The 17,647-nt window shown below is 39.2% G+C and overlaps 1 protein-coding gene across 1 annotated transcript in view; it reads right to left on the bottom strand.

Annotated features, from left to right (window-relative positions):
- PTCH1 (patched 1) overlaps positions 1 to 17,647 on the bottom strand; it is a 74,498-nt gene that overhangs the window by 30,586 nt on the left and 26,265 nt on the right. Inside the window, 10 exon segments of the mRNA XM_010403736.4 lie at positions 2,798 to 2,923; positions 4,182 to 4,280; positions 4,899 to 5,054; positions 5,356 to 5,487; positions 6,310 to 6,457; positions 7,730 to 7,851; positions 8,502 to 8,700; positions 10,123 to 10,214; positions 10,325 to 10,394; positions 11,702 to 11,891. Coding sequence (XP_010402038.2) covers positions 2,798 to 2,923; positions 4,182 to 4,280; positions 4,899 to 5,054; positions 5,356 to 5,487; positions 6,310 to 6,457; positions 7,730 to 7,851; positions 8,502 to 8,700; positions 10,123 to 10,214; positions 10,325 to 10,394; positions 11,702 to 11,891 — 1,334 coding nt within the window.

Below are 17,647 nucleotides of genomic sequence, written 5' to 3'. Positions count from 1 at the left end.
GAGGTATCAGTGAACTGCTTTAGCTGGTAGAATATGACAGAAGCTGAGATAGGAGAAGGCACTGATGTGCAAAACATGAGCTTCTAACTAGAAGTTTGGCTTGCAGATGCAGGAAACTGTTTATTCTCCCCCAGCAGCCAAGCTATTTTACCAATACTGGGACTCAAAATTACAGAGAAGTTGACAATTACCTTGTAATCAATGAAGAGCAAAACAAGGTGAAGAGCAATCCTTCGTTTTTAAGCCCCTCTATTAAAAACTCACTATCTAGATTAGAAGATCTATCTGTATATGTGAAAAGTAAATGCAGTATTTCACTGCTTTTTAAGTTTTGCTAGGAAAACATCAAAGATGGCAAGGATTTCTTGTTTAAACAAGTCTGAATAAGAGGGAGAGAGAGGAAGGAGACTGTAAATAAAGAAATCCATACATAAATACAGACCACCCACCAAAACTGCATGGTTCTCTGATTCCAAGTACTGTGATTAAAGTATCACCTGACTTTGATTTTACCTGGTGAAGCTGGGCAAAGCAACTAATAGATGTTTGTTTTAGTGGTTGCTAACTTATAAGTGTATGTATGTTGCTCTGACATCAATGAATACCCATTATAGGCCTCCCACTGCTCCTTTTTTGCACATTTCACCTCTTATATACATATAAGGGGCTACTACGTTCTAGCAAAGACAAATTACCAAGTGAGAAAAGTTTGAGCAATTCAAACACTAATTTCTGGACTCTCATGTGGGTTCCTACACATAAATTCCATATCAATCACTGCCTTATTAAGGACTTGGATGTTTTTATTCTGAATAGTATCAACATGTTCATACAATAATACGTAGAAATCTCACTGGAAACTTTTTGTTTGTCATTTTGCTATGCAGACTTTGTTTTTAAACTTTCAGTGACTCATTCTGTAGCATGGCAGTAGGCAAAAATAAATTACTTTAGGAAAGGCATATGTAAGTTAACTGATTACAGTATCAATTACAGCTGTTGTCTCCAATATATGTTCCAAAGACAACCTGTCACATTCTGAAGTTGAAGAGTGAAAACAAGAAAAAAAAAGAGCAAAATCTGATCAGATAAGAGAGAATTAATATTGGTGGCTCACACTCAACACCTCAGCAGTGTGATTGCAACAAAATGGCCCACCAGTGTTGAATACTTCTTTATAAAATGCATTTAGCACAGGTACTACAGAGTCCGATGACCTCCAGTATCCTGTTAGCTGCTGAAGGTACATGTTAAATGTTTGAAATTGGTCCACAGACTCAGGAAACGTAAATAACTTCTTCCAGTGGAAGAAGTGATATACTACCAAAAGTATTTCACACATTTAGCTTAGTCTTTACCATGGGAACCTCATGAGGTTCAGCAAAGCCAAGTGCATGGTCCTGCACCTGAGTCCTGCACCTGCACTTGTACCTGATATCCTGGTATCAGCACAGGCTGGGGGCTGAGCAGATGGAGAGCAGCCCTGGGGAGAAGGACTTGGGGGTGCTGGTGGGTGAGAGGCTGGACATGACCCAGCCATGGGCACTCACAGCCCAGAGAGCCAAACGTGTCCTGGGCTGCATCCAAAGCAGTGTGGGCAGCAGGGGAGGGAGGGGATTCTGCCCCTCTGCTCTGCTCTGGTGAGACCCCACCTGGAACACTGCATCCAGCTCTGGGGTCCCAGCACAGCAACCCGTTGGACTGAGTCCAGAGGAGGGTTACGAAGGTAATTAGAGGGATTGAGCACCTCTCCTGTGATAAAAGGCTGAGAGAATTGGATTCCTCAGCCTGGAGAAGATAAATTTCTGGGGGAACCTTACAGCAGCTTCCCAGTACCTAAAGGGGGCTACAAGGAGGCTGGAGAGGGGCTTTTCACAAGGGCATGTAGTGACCAAATGGGGGGAATGGCTTTAAACTGAAAGAGGGTAGGTTTAGATTAGCTATAAGAAAGAAGGCTTCTTTGAAATTTGGGTAGGAAAACACTGGGAACAAGTTGCCCAGAGAAGTCTAGTTGAAAATGTCCCTGCTCAGGGGGTAGGGGAAAAATAAGAAAAATAACTATTGAAATAGTACAGTGCTCTATAGTGCAATAAATTGCTTGTGTCAGGGGAGAAACTCCCAAAGCTTTCTTCAGTCTGCACTTTTAGAAGAAATCCTTCTCCAATATCATAAATATTTCATATTTCTGAAGGTATATTATCACAAAAAATTCAAGACGACAAAGAGAGAGCAAGGAATGCATGGTTTAGCACATAAAATTCACATTTTCTCTCTAAGCATCCGGAACACGAAATTCTTGAAGTTTTCTCCAAGTTTGCTAAAATTACTGGGAGTAAAGCAGTAAAAAGTGCTACAGTAATTATTAATATTACAAATGCGTACATACTGCTGTCATTACATTTGTAGTTTTTAAGAGCAGCAAATTGGACAAACATAAATGAAAGGATTAAATTGCGGCCGAGGAACATTACAGTACACACTACACTGCAGACTACTGCTCTCGACTTCACAATGTGAATCTTTCTGGAAGCTTGTTTCTGCTCAGTTACATGTAGCTTGGGTTTTGCTCTCAACCCATCTGTATTCTTTCACCTGCTGATAGGATGTGAGAGACTCTGTGCATGAGAAAAGGGAGCAGGAGAATCAAGGGCAGACAGCAGTTGTGGTAAACAGCAGTGATGTACTGGTTCAGTGAACTGCAGCAGCACCAAGACCAGGTTTCAATGCTATCACTAACAAGTATCATCGTCAGACTTCACCAGTGCATAAGAGCTAACAAAATAGGATATAAACTTACTTGGAGTGAAAATGCTCTTAAAGCTGGAATAGGAATTAAGGCAGCCATAAAGAAAGCAGTAACATTGCTGATAGATGTAAGGGCTACACTTGCTCCTGTTCGCTTCAAACATTCACCTGTTCTGTCCTGCAAAACAAATGATGTATCTTAAAAGCCAAGTGAATAAAGTGATGTCCTGCAAATGAAAGGATCATCCTACAGATATAACACAGTTGCAGTGAAAAATTATTACCATTAAATTCTAAATATATATTTTCATTTGAGAATATGTGAGAAAACTATATACTAAGTTTACTGTTCAGTAGGAATACAGATGAAGCACTCAAGTTTTTTGAGGGTAGAAAACATCATTAGAGTTGATTCTAGCTTCAAAACACAAAACTAAATGGGTACTGACAACATAGCAAATACATCTGCAGTTGAGAAAGATGTAATTTTTACCAGTGGAATCAGTTGGTGTTCTCGTTTTTCAGACAAAATAAGCATGTATTAACAGCATAGAGGCACAACATAGCTACACATCTTGAAAAAATATGTAACAAAACAAACAAAAAGAACACCACCAAGTCTAGGGACTACACACAAAACCCAGCAAGAAATCAAGATAAACACATGACCCTTTCCTAACCCAAAGGGCTACTATGAAGAAGGCAGAGATTATAGTAGAGTGAGGCTGTATTGCCTGCATGCAGAGCCAGCTGGAGAGAGCACATGGAAGACTGCTTGTGCAAAACAAAATCAGCAAATATACATTAGTTTTAAATGGGATGTACTTTGGATATGAAACGTTGGACTGAGACTAAAAAGACTAATAAAAGTAAAGGATCATACAAGTGATGACACCTTAGACTTCCTATCAGTTATATGTTAGGTTTTGTCATGGTCAATTATAAGCTTCAGAAAATAAAAATGAGAGAAAAATATAGAAAATAACTCCATTTTAGGGCCACAACAAATAAGTAAAGGTAACTGTCTTCCCTCTCTTTCCCCCTTATTTCTTGTGTGTTCTTTTATTAAAATCATTCTATCATTTAATTGTCAAGATTCCGATTTGAGTTTGTTCCTAAATTTGCATTAACTTTCACTGAAATTTTGGGCAGAATTTGGGTTATGGAAATTAGTCTTTATGTAACACTTTATACATTAAAATTTCAAGACAAAATAAACCTAAGACTACAAAAAAAACCCAAAACAACAAAAAACAAGAATGTGAACATTCCAAAACCTTCTAGGACCACATGTATTGCTATAATTTCCTACTTTGACAGAAATAAGAATTTCTAGACCCTAGGAAAACCTCTACTGATTAATTCTGGATATGATTATCTGTTCCTATATGAAACTTTTTGTTTTATTTTCCCCCAAATCTCCATTTTGTCATTACCTCAAATGGAATTCTCTTATTCTGTCCTGTTTCACTAAATGCATGTGCCAGAAGGAAAACATCGTCTACACCAACTCCCAGAGCAAGAAAAGGCAAAACCTTGGGAAAGAAACAAAACAAAGCAAAACCCAAACAGGTTGTTTTATGATCTGCCATGCAGCTAGCCATTAAATGGCTAATTAAAGCAACTTTTACATTACACTCTACACAAATCCAAGGGTAAAATGAAAATGAAAAGGATGCAATACAGGTATTAACTTTTATTCTGGAATATAGCTGAGGAACTTAAAGTATACCATTTACAGGTATGAATTCTCACCATAAGTAATTCAAATTTTGGATAGACAAAGAATATCTGATAATAATTCAAGGTACATTCAAAGTATTTTCAGAATTTGAACATCCTTGTATATTCAGATGTAAAAATAAATCTGCAGCTCCATAGGTAAAACTGCATGCCTCCACTCATATTGGGACGCAGAAAAACCAAACAACACAGAATTATACATACTACATAATACCAGCTTTTCCCTTCAATATCACGTGGCATCATGACCATTTAATTTATCACAGCATAAGCTATGAAATAGGAAAACAGCACAAGTAAAAATCTAGAGCCAAAATATTTTTTCAGCACTTTACTTCTCAAAGATTCACTTGTGTTCATTCATTAACAGAGTACTTGTGATTTACAGCAGACTTGTGTTTTCTAAATACCTGAGTTGTGGCAGCATTAAAGGAAATTCCAATCAATGAGCACAGGCCCAATCCTGCAGCCACCGAGAGTGCAACCAACAAGACTCCTGCCAGCCCCACAGCACCCTGAGACTTGGCACAGTCCCACCGCAGCATCGTTAAACAGGCATAGGCAAGCTAAGGAGAGGAGCAGAGTGGGGAATTTGGGGGAAAAAACCCAAAATATTAGAATGGATCCTTCTCTAATAGCTGTCTCTCCCCACCCAACCTACAGATCCTCACACAGTTTTTAATCAGAATAGGCATGTCACAAAGGTTACAAAGTAGAACAGGTGAGAAGCCTGAGGTGAAGTTTACAAACTGTAGTTTTTATTTTAAATATTTGTAAAATATTCTGGACTACTAACTGGTAACAGTAAAGCAGATTTTTAAGTCTTGCTCCACTACCAAAGAAGAGTAAATAGATTTATTTTATTACCATTAGTAAGTAGCCACTAGCTACTCTGATAGCACTGACATCAGAAAATGACTTCAAAATGTCATCCAGGGTGGTCGTAGTAAAGGAGAGCACCTTCTGAGTAGAGTTTTGTGCAACACTTTGATGAACAACCTATGAAAACAAAAATGAAACTTTGTGTGAATAAAGAATTTTTTCTTTTATTTTAGTCATTTATTCAAAAGAAGTCATTACCATCTACTACAGCACACCTCTGAAATCAACTCTTTTTGCCTCAATGTTCCTGCTAAAGCTCATGCTCTAGACAGACATTACACTGATGCTACAAAAGTGTGTTTCGCAATTTTTTTCTGGCAAGCCGCTGATTATGAGACAGAATTTGCACCCTTGGGGAAAGCCTACTGCATGCCCAGCTCATTACAAACATTTAACTTGAATCCCTTCCTGTAACTCCACGATGCAGTACCAGTGTTGCATTTAACCTCAGGCCAGCCATCTCTTTGCCCCTCCCTGCCTGGCCATTTGCAGAGGTCAGAAACAGCACAGTGGAGGTCAAGGTTTGGGACACAGAGGCCAGACATTGTCACACAGCCTCCCCACCTGGGCTGCCGTTGAGAGAGCAACCCATGACTGGCTAATGTTTTCCAGACATCTCTACAATAACCACACCAACCAAAAGCTTTTAAATTCCAGTTAGCCCTTTGGTTTCTTCTCAGCCCCAACAAAGCAAAATTGTCCCAGACAGCAAAAACTAAAACCTTCATGGCTTCTCATATGGGAATAACCAAGCAGCTTCTTACTGGAAAAAATACCCAACCAACAAATCCCCAAAAGAACCCTTAAGAACAGGGAGGCAATGACTCCATTCTGGTTTAAGCATCTTTCTTAAAAGAAATACTGTAAAGAACTGTGACAGAAGGCAGTGGATCTTAGTAGGACTTTGTAGTATAGTATCTAAGTTATTTTCAATTTTACCTCAACATACATCCTCTGCCAGGCTTCCAGAATTGCTGCTGCCTTGTCCTCATTCCAGTTGATATGCGAAACATATTCATACCCCTTGAAATGCTCATACATTTGCTTAGGGGTCATTAACTGAAACATGGTTTGCAAAGCCTGGGCACTGTGACATAGAGAGAGGAGAAAGAGGCATAAACTGAGCATTTTCAGGAAAATATTTTCATGGCATGAAGTCCCAAACGCAATTCTAACAGGAGCTTGCTTGAGTTCTTGATTTTATAGGGCACATGCTTGTATTAAAATTGAACAGAGTATAATTATTCTACTGTGTATCTGGTGCAGCTGTACTGCTCCATGCAAGTATTGAGGCTAAATCTGGTTTCACTGAAGTTAATAAGAGTTTTGACATTATTTTCAGGAGGATCAGTTTCAGGAGAAAAGAATATAACCCTACAAATCTGTTATAAAGATCATGCTTGATAAGACAGATTGCCGCGAGAATGCCACAGGAACAGTTATTTCTACAAGGTCTTGTAAATGTTGTTGGCAAAACGTCATTTGAAGACCTTGGTCTTTTTCATCCCTTGGAGAGAAGTGGTAGTTAAGCTCCTCATGCCTCATAAGTTGCGTGGAGTACACAAGGGGAATCCATCCTGAATTTGCACAGTATGCAACTGCATCCAACAACTTCAGAAGTTCTTATTAACCAGGAGGAACCATTTTATTTTTCACTAGAAGTGCCTTATTTGTCTATCTCTTGAAAGACCTATCAATGTATTGTGTGAATGCTAAAAAGTTTAAAAGTTCCCTGGAAAAATTATGCTTCATTTTGTTTAGTTTGGCCTGCATTTTTCAGAAGAGTTAAATTACACAGTTTTTTCCCCCACTAAAGTCCAATGTTCCATGTCTTCGTTTGGAAGTCTAAAACAAAGGGGTTTGTTTTACCACTCAAAGCTGTATTAACAATACAGGGACATAAAAATAGACTATTTTCTGTATTGACCCTGAATAAAACATTCAGTGGATATTTTGGAATTCTGAGAGAAGTCAAATGAGTGAGCGCATTACTCACATTATTTTTTTTTCCTTTTTCCTTTGATCATATTGCAAAATATGCTCAAAGGTGTTCAGTGCTTTACACACTGTTCAGTGCTTTATACATACATTCTAAACAGCAAAGCTGCCAGTAAGAAGCTTTCTTTCTGAGCAACATACACTATCATTCTGAGGTGAGAAGCAGGAAACAATGACACCATGGTAAGTTTAAACAACTGCCTAAGCATTCTTTTAAATTCTGCTCTCCTAAGACGTCACCCTAAAGTAAAATTTATAATACACATGAAGGGCAATAGATTTTGCATCATCCACCGACTGCGCTCCAAAAAATGAACTCTTAAGAAATTAAAACAGACATTTTCTTTAAATATTTTTTTACCTGACAAGTTTACCAGAACTGTTCTTGACTGTACCACCTATAATCAGCTCCTCCTGCCAATGCATGTATTTTCTTGATAGTCCATAGCATCCACCACTCAAAACAAGGGCTACATCAAGAGGCTAGAAAAAGTTATAAAGAAGCAATTAATAGGTTTCATAACTTCAGACAAACTCATACCTTAATTCAGCACCCAGTGACCTAGAATCATGGATGTTAAAGACCATCTGGGTAGTCTACTAGAAGAAATGCATTCAACAAATCAAGTTGAAGAAATCACCCAGATGCTTGTTGACCAGATGGCATTTCTCCGAAGTCTAATGTGACTGATAAAGGGATATATAAATTCAAGGCACATGACTTCGAAGTCATCACAAAAATCAACAAAACTGGTGCTACTTGAGGCAAGGCTTTGCAGCGTGGTACGGGTGGGCAGCAGCAGCTGTGTTCCAGCAGCGGCTATTGTTTGTCTGAGGCACCGGTTCACTGAAATGCCACATCACTGCAGTGCCACAGCCACAGCATAGCTGAGAACTGTACTTTCATTCTAAATGCACAGCATTAAGCATTGCATCACACAAGGAGGCAAAATGTATGACCGTGAGCTAAAAGCAGGTAACAGGACCAGAAAAATTACATCATGCAAGAATACAAACTATGTACCACTTGGAAGAAAATGGTACTTTCTTCTATTCTGTTTGACCTTCCCCCCCACCCTTCCCCACCCCCCAGTCTCCCTTGAAAAGACATGCACAACGACAAGCAAACTTACTTTGGTGGAATTTTTATTGGGAGCTGTGATTGGGCAATCGGGATCAGCAGGATTCAGGCAGGGTCGATCCATATAACCATGACCAACCTCTGCTTTATTCAGCATTTCTTCCCAGCTCTCCACTTGGTAGTTTATTTTCTTTAACTCTTCCAAGAATTCTAAAGGGTCAAAGTTGATCCACTGCAAAGGAGGCTTCCCTCTGAAAGAGCAACCAGGAGAAAAAGACACATAGAAAAAAAGACAAAAGAAGGTCTGAAATAAACATACTTTAAAATTCATATTTGAACAAATAACTGAGTTATTTTCTGCTACAAATTAAAACCTTTTCTGGTAAGGCTGTTTCATAAAATGTAAGGCATGCTTTAATTAGATTTGTTGATGTACTTTTCCTGCAGCCCAGTTGTAACTTTAACAAAAATACTTGGTTCTTACAAAGTTATCTTATAAAACCGGTTTAAAATACCTTCACTTACAAACAAAGCAAAACAAATTATCAAGAACCTAAATAACAAAAAAGCAGCCAACTGCTGCTTCAAAGAATTAGGGGGGAGGGGAGAGGGAAAGAATAGAGGGGGCTGCGGAAAGAAAGCCTTTCTCATAGTATCAGATTACTTCTTGCTAGTCTAATAATCATCTTGCAAATGTAATCAATCAATATAACTGATCTTTGTTTATCTGTAACAATACTGTGCTCCTTCAAATGCCCCGGCAGCTTGACTATCAACCATCAAGCTTTCCTGCTACCATGGCTGTCACCACTATCACTGTCACATCTCCCACCCCCCACTTCTGAATTTGTGATGTTGACAGACTAGAAAGGCTTTTGACTGCCTTATTCTGTGGTTCAAACCACACTGTATCTGCTTAACCAGGCTTAAGTCATTATTCCGAATCTCCCAACCAGAAAACACAAACCCCCTTATTTCCCCATCTAAAACTGTACACTAAAGGTTAGGAGATGGCCATTGCAAATTGCTTTTGCAGAGACATGCAAACCAGGACAGAAACAATAACTCAAATGCTAACTCTTGCATAATTAACAGAAAATGCCTGCACGGATTAACAATTAACTCTTTAAAGAATTCAGGGCATCTAATATCACACTTGTAAACTGTGAGAAACCACCCATAAAAGATACTATATGGTTTCTTTAATGATCTCTGAAGCAAAGGATTTGTTCTTTATTCCTCAGGAAGACTTGGGAATTAACCCAAGACATTTTCTTATGTCTAAAATTCCCAGCCAATCACTGTTTTTGTATTTTATGGGGGAAAAAAATCCACCATAAGCAAGTTTGTTCTGGGAAAAGAAAAGCAAAGCATAAAATTCTTAAAACTTCAATTCAGAATTTACATTTTAATTTGCATGGTAGCAGCACAGGAAAAATAACAGAGGACTTAAATTGAGGTTTACAAATAATCTCATAGAAACACTTAAACTTTTTGTTAAACGAAAAACAAAAAATTCCATGCGTATTTTTTATGTAGAGACACTACTCTTTACATTTTATTTTTTCTGTTAGATTAGAATCTGAATAAACAATGGAAATGCAACTGAAAAGTTGTACACAGTTATACAATTAAAAAGAGTCAGACCAGAAAGTTATAAAAAAATTCCTTACAATAGATAGGCAGTTCCTGACTGTAGCTTTGCTCCCTCCCAGAAGCAGTCCAAAGGAGTGATAATTAAGCAAGGATAAAGATATTCTATGATCTGTCAAAATCAGAAAGAAGAAAAACACAGTCACTAGAATATAATCAAAGTAGCACAAGCTGAATCATGAAAATACACAAACCTTGTAATTAAATGCCTGCTACACATACCTGGTCCATGTAACCTGCTTCTGTGATGAGTTCTCCTGATTTGTAACATAAATGTTCCAATTTCCACTGTCTGTAAGAAACATGAAGGACAAATATTTTCTTCTTCCACAATTACTGAGAAGTTATTTTGAAAACGTAACAGACATTCATATACACATACTGGCCTCAAGCAGCAAATCAATTAAGGCAAATGTTATTAAAAAATAGATATACAAGACCTCGCCTTTCTTTTTGTCATTACAAAGTAGACCTTCGTTTCAGTTGTTTTCATAATCTCTGTAAAACTCATCCAAAATAAGGGAGGTGCTTTTGAACGTACAGCCTAGTCAACACATGTTAATGGGACAGAAATACATCTGAAATATTTCTGAAATACATCAGAAATACATGAGACTGCTTGTGACTGAAGATATCACTCAGTGACACAAGTAAGAGAAAAGCCACCTCCAGCTCAGAGGACTCAAATATACGCAGCTGACCAAGACATGCAGAAGAAAATAAACCATTAAGATTTCTGCCTTCCTACTTCAGCTATATTACAACTTCCACTACCATGGCTTCTGAGGACTTAGACAGGGCAGGAGGTGCGTAAAAGATAATTGGAGCCTTAGCATTAGCTCATGGAGGAACCAGCTGGGTGCGCTGAGATCTGCTGAAAGACAGGGAGCTTTGTGCCTCACAGGCAGGACTCCTAGGCACACCACTGTGTAAGTAGTAACCCTGAAAGAACCATTTTTCAGGGAGGCATCCTAGCCCCGTGCTGGTACCTTCCTAAGGTGCACCATTATTATTTCTTTGTTGGGCAACACACAACTCCCAACTTTCAATGTTCATCTTTAAGGCATGCTCTGCTATCTATGTTACTAAGCAGCTCTTATTCCACCTGCTGACATTTCCAACATATCCGCATTTCCCTTTACATCCAAACTATTGGAAGAACACTAACCTGTGCCACTATTCACAGTCATTATGTACCTCATTATGATATTAGCAAGTGAATTCAACTCTAATATGGAAGGATGTTCAACGTTAGGAATCCCATCCATAAGGTTCTTGGTTTAAGATCACAGACATCATTCCTTTCCTCCGTGCTACAGCGTGCATCAAAAGAAATGCTGCCTGCTGTAGCACGGCTCACATGTGTGCTCTCAGAATCTCTTCCAACACCATTTACCCCATCGTACTTGTTCAATGCCAACTTATTGCTGCTATCATGCCACAATGTCAAGCTATCAGAAACCAGTGACACTCAAATCAAAACACAACCCTATGGGAAAGGCTCAGAAGTGCTAGCCATTTAAAAACACACTGAGGAAAGCATGTGTCCCTTTTTCAGTTGCTACAGATGATCAAGAAAACTTTTGATTTTCCCCTCACCTGTTGTACATATAGACATGTACTCTGCTGGCCTGAAGCGCAGAGTCAAGGTGCTGTCGGAGTGCTTCTGTTGTTAGTACATTAGCACCATCTTCCTGTGGAGTCTGGATCATGAGCTGGGGGTTGAACATGGCCTCTTCTCCAATCTTCTGCCGTGTGTAATTTAACTCCCGACTCACTCGTCCACCAACTGATGGATAAATATTAAGCACTTTGTATTAGCCAGTACCTGCTTATTCTGCATTCCCTTGATGAGCACTCTTCAGTCAAAATACCCTGACTGTGCGGGGCCTATTCTTTCTCAAACTGATCACAGTGTAACTCTAAAACTAGGAACAGCTTTTAGTATCTCTGAAAAAACCCCCCACATTCCGCATAACAATACCTTTACTGCTACTGTACTGAAATATTGATGCATAAACCAGAGCCTCTGTTTTTTCTACATTATAACCAATATCCCATGTGTAAAAATTAAAAAAGAGGAAGAAAAAAGGAAAACCTTTACCTGGCAGACCAGAAGAAACACTGTGTTACAATTTCTTACACTTGTATAAACAGTCTGCCTCAAAAGCACATTTCAAGATAAATGGCTTTAATTTACACTCTTCTACTAAATAATTTGGCAAAGATAGAAGGCAAATGTTTCTCTTTGGTTAAAAAAAAGGGGGGGGGGGAAGAGGGAAAGAGTAAGTGAGCAGAAGTATTTCTTTCAGCCTTAAATAAAAAAAAGAAAAAATGCCAAGTTCATATAAGGAGATGCAGTTTGAGTTTAGCAGAAAGGTCAGTCTACAGCTTATTTACCCCAATGGCCCAGTACCTGGCTGAACACGCTGTGATGCAGGAGATTGTTCATGTACAACATCTGTTTCTAAACCCACATGAGCTGAACAGTGTGCTCCATATTAAAACATGGTGGGGAAAAAAAAATAAGAAAAAAAAGAAAAGAGGCAGAGGTAGACTGCTGAGTCGACAGGCTGTAGAGGGAGCCATACACAATTTGCCGTGCCAGAAAACATTGCATAAGAATAGAACACTGTCTTCCTTTCTACAAAAACCCCAGTCAGCTAGAGTTCATATACTTCATGTAACCTCCCCTGTAGTGTCTCTAGCCAAAGCATGTGGGAGGCAATGTCAATTAATTCAGCCTGTTAGCTGAATCAAGACCACATCCAGATGAGGAGGACAAGAAATGTAGGTCCAAGCTACAGATCTGGTCTAATTTGTTACATTTTTCTCAGTCCCAGTAAGCTTGACACTGGTGATCTGAATTACTGCCAAGTTTAGTTCTGCAACAGTGTGAGCAGAAATTAAGCATATATATTGATTTCTTCCTAGACCATAAAACAGAAGACTGATCTGTAACCAGTTGGCAGAGTGGGAGATGAGATTCCCAAGCCCGAACAGGGACATACTTTTTCAATCACTTGGGTCCTCAACCCACCCGTAACACCCCTGGGGCTAAAACGACCACCAGGCAAGAAGCTGGGCCCCTACATGCATAAAGCTGTCAGAATGAGACCCTCAACAATTAAACCATACAGACATTCTGGCGTGAAGCATTGCTTAATTTCTTGTTCAAGAATTCTTTGAAGAAATAAGTGTTTCCACAACACACTCAAATTTTTTCAGCCTGTCACATGTGGGATTATCTCCTTTATACCATGGAGCAGAGACCAGCACACAGTAAGCAAAACAAAACAAAAAGAAATCAAACACAACCCCTTTACCTAGAGTCCCTTTAGAATGTTTTAACATCACTCTTACTACAGTGACAGGACATACTATCATTGAGACTGCATTTGCATGGTAACAAAAAACTATTGTTAATTCTTATCAAGATTTAAACTCTAAAAAATACTTTCATTCATCAGCCCCATGTTTATGCTCACTGCTGTCTTTCCACAGTAGTCCACAAACCAGTAGTCCTTGATATTTGAATTTTCCTTCATCTTAAAGGAATATGGGAAGTAAGGGAGCAGAGTTATCTTAAATTGTATGTCTTGTAACCAGACCTTTCTTTCATAACCCTTTACACTGCAAGTGCTTCAACGACAAAATGACCCTCTCCCTCTTTAGTGTCTCAGCGCCAGTCAAGACAATAAAGACCCAATGCTATGAGGACTGTGGAGTCTGCCATAAACTTCTGCTCCTAGTACTATATTCTCTCCCATTCCACCCACACTGTCCTTTTGAATTTAACCAGAACTTGAACCAACAAATCATACTTCAAACAAGACAAAGGGCATCATTCCCATCTCTGCTGAAAGTGACTAACTGTTTACTATCAACAGAGATGATTGCTTCGTAATCAAGGTCCCATCAAACCACATTAACTTCACTGAACAAGGCAGATCTAGCTAATCAAAATTGCATCACACAAGTCAGTCACCAGAAAAGAAGCTGTTTTTTCCCCTTTCTAACATTTCAACCAGGAATAGCAAAACCACCCAAGAAGCTGGGCACAGATTCCAGAACCCAGCAGCAGATCTGCTTCACATTCTTCTTAACGCATTACACCATTTAACTATTCCTTTGATGGGTTTGTTATCTACATTTCTTCAGCCAAACATAGTAAAAGTAACTCCAAATATTGAAAATACTTTATACAACATAGCAGTCAGGTACAAAAAATTCATAAACATACATTGACAGAAGTTTCCTCTGCAAAGCCAGATTATGTTAAAACATATGGACAGACCAGAAGCAAGTGGAAACATCAGTGGCCTTTCAACATATCAGAAGTAAAAGAGAGTAAAAGGGAAGGAAAAAACCAATGAAAGGGAAGTTTTTACCTGTTATTCTTCAATTCATTTCAATTAAAAGTTTGCAAAGATCACTGGAGGCTGCCATACTCACATATCTTAAATCTACACAATCAGTACAATTAGCTGAACGTGTTATTTTAAAATCAAACCTCTTGTTGCTTTATTTTTTTTCCCAGATTATCCCCAAGTGGTGCAAAAACCTAAGAGAGAAACCACTAAAGAGAGAAACCACTAAAAGTGTCACAGAAATGTACCTGAAGCCTCTGGCCTCATTGTGCTGGATATATGTGTAATACTTGCAAGACTCACACACTCTGCAGAAACTCATTCCTTACACTCGTAAGGAAAAAAAAAGCATTATAGTCATAATAGTATTTCCACACCATAGGACAAGTGATGTAATGGAAAATATCAATGAACAAAGTGCTGGTGTTTTGTGGTTTTCCTTTATGGACTCTGTTTTCTTCTGCTTGGTGACAATATTTTACACTCAAAATGCTACTAACAGAAATATACTTCCAATTCTATTTCGTATCAAAGACAAAGAGAGCCATTTTAGTTTAATATTCTGATGAAAAAATCCGCATATCACTCTCCTTTTTTGACATAGCAAAAGCCACTTGATGGCATTCTAGGCCTTTATTACGATTCCTTATGACTAAGTACCTAGATAGCTGAGCTAGTGGCAAAAATTCCCATAATCCAAAGATTGTTTAAGTAACAGGTCAATGCAGCGTTTCATGGCTTGTACACTACTCTTCCAGCAGTGCCATGGGTGTCTGCCTACTAAAAATGAGATACCATACAATCTGTATGGTTTGCTACTTTTTTCTTTTAAAGGAAAAAAAACGCCCCAGCAAAGCAGTAACACCAGTGTCCTGGCATTATTCCGCATTCAATGTATCAGTTTCTAATTCTCAAGGATGTGTTTGAAGGCCATTGTTCAACATGGAACACTGTAACTGACAACATCTCTTATTGCTGAGTGTCAGTTATTGTTAAAAAGCTGCTTTTTCCAGAGAAGAGAAAAGTGTCTTCCTCCTCCCCACCCTCTCTGATATCCACAGGCTTCCCTCTTAGCTCTTCACCAGAACACCATAGATCTGCCTTGAGCAAGTCAGCATCTCATACCATGAAACATCCTGCTGCTCCTCCTGAGCCTCCCCACCCACCAACTGGAACATAAGCTGGTCAAGGGAGTTCCTTGCCCTTCTCAAGAGCCTAAAGACAGCAGTAATTGCCACTGTGGATGTGGGGTTGCTCAGAACCACGTAAGGACCAGTGTCTCCCTGCCCCAAGAGCAATGAACAGCTGTCAAGTGGTAAAAAGTTTTACTCATCCTTAACTTGAGGCAGACCTGAATCCATAACCTATGGATCTAGAAAGGCTCTAGATCCCATTACCCAGCACCGGGGCCACAGTCCTAGTGTTTGAGTCATCACACATTAAAATGCTTCAGTACACCTTACGAGAGAAGCACTCAGAAAACCAAAACTGCTTGTCTCTAGTGTACATTTGCACTAACACTGCTGCATAACACTGATGCACCTTTCAATGACATAAGAATGAAAGTGTGCTTGTTTTCATTGGCACAGTTTTTGATGCATTTCCTTATGGATACTTAGTATCCATTTTGAAGTTCCTCTGTTATTCAGCTCATGTGCTCATTTCCACTGAGAATGTCAGTCTTACCTACACCTTTCTCACAACCAAATTCAAAATTTACATGGCATTACATTAACATGTTTACAAAGAAGTCTGGAATCTACCACTGCAGTCCCTTTCACACCTAAGTAGTCTGAGGAGTAAATTTGACCTCTGTCACACTTAGAGATCAATGCTAAATCACACCATAACTGACAGTCAGAAGTCACTGCTTATTAATTTACTGTCTGGTGGCTCTAAAGGCATGGAATACTTATTTTTCAGAGTTTCTTACAATGTTTCATTTCAGGTTACTGGAATTGCATCATACAGCCTGAGGTTTCTTTATTTTTCTTGGACATGAACACCACCTCTATTAACCATTCAGTAGTTACCTTGTGCACAACCACGCAACCAGTAGCTTAGTAGACAGCAAGCTCTCTCTAAAAAAGAACATTCCTGGGGGACAAACATTTGGGATAAAAATGTTTGCCTAGAAACGTGGAGGACAGACTGAAAAACCAAAGCCAAGTTTTCCACAAATACCTACAGGTTTTGGAGCCTAAGTTCTTTTGGGACAAAGTTTAGGTTCATGAACAGCACAAAATTTTCTGGAGAACCTCCCTTCTGAAGACTATGGACCTTAAGGTGCTTCCATTTGAGCACCTGAGGGCAGATACACCTCTGCTTTGTTTGAGAAACACCACCTTTTAACTATTTTCCAGGACTGTAAATGTGTAGTATTAGAGCAATCCAGCCCAACCTTTTGGCAGTGACAGCTCAAAGCAACAGAATCATACCTCTAATAGTCATGGATATCTCACACAATCAGTGTTTTTATTTTATCTCTTCAGAAGATGCAGCCTTTTTTATGAATCAGGTGTATGGGTAAGTACCCCTTACAGAGCTTACTTTATAGCCTGAGCAATAGCCAAAGCAGGGAATCTCTGCAATTTGCAATACCTGTTATCACTGCAACAGGAGGTATAGGAGATAAAAAGCCCTTATGACTCAGTGACCATATACGAAGACTGAGAACAATATCTGAACATGTTCACCTGGGACTGAGCCTTCACCAATCAACCCAAAAAGCAGCAAGGTAGAGAGAAAGATGCCAGACTTACAAGCAGAAGAGACATCACCCCTCCACCCTGCCTTCTCATTCTTCAGCACCCTCTCTCTGCCATGATGGGAACCAGAAAGGGACTTCATACCTCTTTCCCTGACACCCTGCACAGCCCATCTCCCTCAACTTTGACTACTCTTATGGGCTTTCTTCTAGTCCACTTACTCATGGAGTCTCTTTTTGTGCTGTGTTACTCAAACACTAAGCAATGAAGCTAGTTTCAGTCCATCACAATGGTACACAGATAAGCCAGCAAGACACAGTTCCGCCTCCCCACCCTAACTTAACCAGGATCACAAGCATTCACACCTGCCACAGAGCAGAAAGCAGTACCTAATGGCACCAGTGACAATTTCCATTTTTACTGATAAAGGAACAAAGACCTCACAAGAAAAAAAACACAGCAGCCAA

The sequence above is a fragment of the Corvus cornix genome, chromosome Z (assembly GCF_000738735.6).
Source record: "Corvus cornix cornix isolate S_Up_H32 chromosome Z, ASM73873v5, whole genome shotgun sequence".
Lineage (NCBI taxonomy): Eukaryota > Metazoa > Chordata > Aves > Passeriformes > Corvidae > Corvus > Corvus cornix.
Note: the sequence above shows the minus strand (reverse complement) of the source record. Positions and strands in the feature narration are given on the sequence as shown.